The sequence below is a fragment of the Aplysia californica genome, unplaced genomic scaffold, assembly GCF_000002075.1.
Source record: "Aplysia californica isolate F4 #8 unplaced genomic scaffold, AplCal3.0 scaffold01577, whole genome shotgun sequence".
Classification (NCBI taxonomy): Eukaryota; Metazoa; Mollusca; class Gastropoda; order Aplysiida; family Aplysiidae; genus Aplysia; species Aplysia californica.
In genome coordinates, this window is record NW_004798847.1 from 11,014 (window position 1) to 14,628 (window position 3,615).

Here is a 3,615-nt window from a genome sequence, read left to right on the forward strand (position 1 = left end):
CCTATCTCTGTACATTGCATGCAGTGTCCAGCTAACACAGCGGTTCTAGTTAGTCATTAGTAAGCTATAAAAAATTAGGGAATGCCTTTCTAGATCTAGATCTAGACTAAGAACTAGAAGGAGAGGCAAGTCTAGGCCTAGGCCTAAGTCTAAATATCTAGATTCAGATCTAGTCTTTCTCCTTTAGGAGACTAGGTGAGTTTTGTTAGGTTCTATACGATACAATATCTAGACCTAGAGCTATATTAAACTGACCAGAATTCACCTACGATAAAATATCAAAGCTATCTAATCATTACCTTATGTTCTGAATCCAGATCAAGGGCCAGATCTACAACACGTTCCCCAGAGATATCCAGTTTCGCTTTAGCGAAAAAGACATAGATTTACAATATATACTGAGAGCGAGAGAGTGAGAGAGAGAGAGAGAGAGAGAGAGAAGAGAGAGAAAGAGAGAGAGAGAGAAAGAGAGAGAGAGGGAGAGAGGGGGGAGAAGAGAGAGAGAGAGAGAGAGAGAGAGAGAGAGAGAGAGAGAGAGAAAGAGAGAGGGAAAGAGAGAGAGAGAGAGAGAAAGAGAGAGAGAGAGAGAGAGAAAGAGAGACAGAGACAGAGAAAGCGAGGAAATAAGAGAATGAAAGAGAGAGAGAGAGAGAGAGAGAGAGAGAGAGAGAGAGAGAGAGAGAGAGAGCCCTTTGTCTTTTATCTAGAATTTGTCACACCAGTGTACCTATAAGTCTCCAGTCCGACTATCATAAGGAAATATTCTATTCCCTGGTTTCACCAAAAGAAGCTGATTTCTTTTTCTATGTCGAGGGGGACTGAAAACTCTGTGTGTGTGTGAGAAGAGAGAGAGAAGAAGAATAAGAGAGAGAGAGAGAGAAAGAGAGAGAGAGAGAGAAAGAGAGAGAGAGAGACAGAGAAAACAGCTCTGACCCAACTCTCGTCCGGAAATGTTCTGTCCCCATCTTTTTCAAAACTTTTTGTTTCACCCTACCGTGGCTTGCAAAAGACAGAGTTCGATTCCTGTGTGGGTAGGGGTATTTTTTGTTCATCGAGTAGGGGGCCTAAGACCGCCTGTCAGCTGGAATACCGTCACAGGCAAAACAGCACATTATGTAAATCTTGTCCAAGTGTCCATGGTCTGTATTTACACAACAGGTGCACCGTAACCGCCCAGGGCCCGGCTAATTATCCAAACTAATTGTAGTGATTTAACAGACAGGGAAGACTGATTGGAAAACATAAAAAAACAAGACAGACAGGAAAGACTGAATTGAAAACATAGAGGATAGGACAGACAGGGAAGACTGATTTTTAAAACATAGAGTACATGACAAACGGGAGGACTGATTTGAAAACAAAGAGAACAAACACATTTTGCTACCGATTTGAACTTTTATTTCCATACTGCCGGTTTCTCATAGTTTACAACACATTGCCAAAGCAGTGCGGCGGCCGCCGGGATGTACATTTCACATGTTCTATGCTCTGCGTAGTACCGTGTTGGCCGCTCGGTTCCAACCAGAAAGTGGGCCGTTGCCCGAACCATCGTTTTCCCGGCCACCCTTCTGGTTTGAACAGAGCGTTACACCCTTGCGCCACGGTGAGGCCCGGTACTTCCGACTTCCGCAAGGGGGGGAGTGGGGAGGGGAAGTCTGTGAGCTGTGGAAGACAAAACAAATAAGCGATAACAAAAACGTTCCCTACAATTTGGTCCCGTACCCGATACCTGCTGACGCCGTTAAAGAACTTGCTATTTTCCCATAACCGGTGACGTGGGCCAGTTCCAGTTCCCCGCGGACACCTGTCACCCCACATAATTTTATCACCCCCTGCACTTCCCCCAACAGCCGAAACTGACATCTTACGTAATGAGGGGTCAGGGGTCAGTTCCCCACTAACCCCTAACCCCTCAGAAAGAGTTCCCCAAACTGGTTGAAAGATGGAAACAGCTCATGCCCCCAAAAAGCTGTTACCTATTACACTTGCATCAAAACGGATTCTTTAAAATACAGTGATTACTCAAAAGTGCAGCTTATCGAAAAAATTATCTACACCCCCCTCCCCCTCGCTTCTCTTCAAATTTCATCAACTTTTTTACTTCACACCTTACCCCCAACCCCATCACACTCACAAAGGTACTGCTGCCTCAGTCTCAAGCTAGGAACAAACCACGCATGAGACACACGGACAAACTGGACTGGCCACAGATACGGAAGCAGGAAGCTGAAGGGACTATTAAATCCTACGGAGACAGGCCCGCTCCTTAACATCAAAAGCATCAACTGAGGCGTCTTATCATGCTAAATAAGAACAAAGACACAAACTACACACACATGCATCAACTAGTCTCATTTCCCATATTGGAATACTTTGTCGTTCCCTTAGAAGCCAGACTCAGGGTCACGTCGAGGAAACTCTTCGGGAAGAGAGAAAAAACAATGCACACAGGGGAAAAAAAAAAGGAAATTTAGAAAAATGTCTTCTGAAATAAAACTTATTATTGTAAAAAATGATAATTTTACAGACATGCCAAAGCATTACAAAATTTATTCATTCATTCCTTAAATTAAAAATTATAAAAAGTAGGTTATAAAAATAACAACAACAGCAACAATAATAATAATCATCATAATCATCATATATTTTACACACATACAAACTCAATCAACTAAAACAAACAGACTTCCCCACCCCACTCCCCCACCTACCTGCTCCGTTGTTTCTCCTGTCGGTAAAGAGTTCTATAATTAACTCTCAAACAACCCGCTGTCATCTTCCACCTCGTCGTCCGTATCCACGAACAACACTCTGTAAATTTGGTCAAAGTCTACCTCGTCCTCAGCCCGCTCCCCAAAATCACTATCGTCGCTAGAAAAAAATTTCTCATCCTCCTCAAAATCCCCACTATCCTCCTCAAAATCCCCACTATCCTCCTCAAAATCCCCACTATCCTCCTCCCCGTCTCCGGAATCCCCCTCAAAACTCACCATCTCCTCGTCACTAGAAATAGGCTCTGGCTCCTCTATGATTATGGGCAAGATATGCCTGGCTCCGTCTGGTGCCCGCGAAGACTCCGAGTTCTGGGGAAAGAGAAAGGGAAAAACGGACCTGACCAAAATTGTTCCGGTTACGAAGTCAGAGGGCTCGGAAACACTATTTAGAAATACCCACAGAGCGAGAATGACACAATGACACGGTTGTTTTAAAAATGAGCCACCCAGCGAAAGTGTCGGTCCGCACCAAAAATATTTTTGAACATGCTACAGCTAGTCCGACAAAGGGACGGCTTTTTTAAAGATGACTTTTAACTGACGACACCGATTTCTAGCGAGCTACCGCATTTGGTCTTTTATCAATTTGTCCCATTTACATCAGTATACCGTGTCAAAAAACAGCTCGGTCAAAATTCTCACCAAGAAATGTTATATCACTATATTTCTAAAAAGTTGTTTTAATGTTTAGTGTTTATGTGGGTGTGTGGGTGTGGTTGTGTGTCTGGGTTGGTGTGTCTGGGTTGGTGTGTCTGGGTTGGTGTGTCTGGGTTGTTGGTGTGTCTGGGTCTGGTGTGTGTGTGTGTGTGTGTGTGTGTGTGTGTGTGTGTGTGTGTGTGTG

At 43.9% G+C, this 3,615-nt stretch overlaps 1 protein-coding gene across 3 annotated transcripts in view; it reads right to left on the bottom strand.

The window, feature by feature from the left end:
• Window positions 1-1,381: 1,381 nt before the first annotated feature.
• The window catches only part of LOC101858465, a 35,707-nt gene continuing 33,473 nt past the window's right edge, over window positions 1,382-3,615 (bottom strand). For 2 of the 3 annotated variants that reach the window (XM_035973640.1, XM_035973641.1), the window contains 2 exons: window positions 2,991-3,083; window positions 1,382-1,662 (listed from right to left, as the gene is read on the bottom strand). In XM_035973640.1, coding sequence (XP_035829533.1) covers window positions 1,426-1,662; window positions 2,991-3,083 — 330 coding nt within the window. In that variant the 3' untranslated portion in view covers window positions 1,382-1,425. Of the gene's footprint in view, window positions 2,420-2,990; window positions 3,084-3,615 lie in introns of all 3 variants that reach the window. The other variant, XM_035973642.1, reaches the window with a different exon arrangement.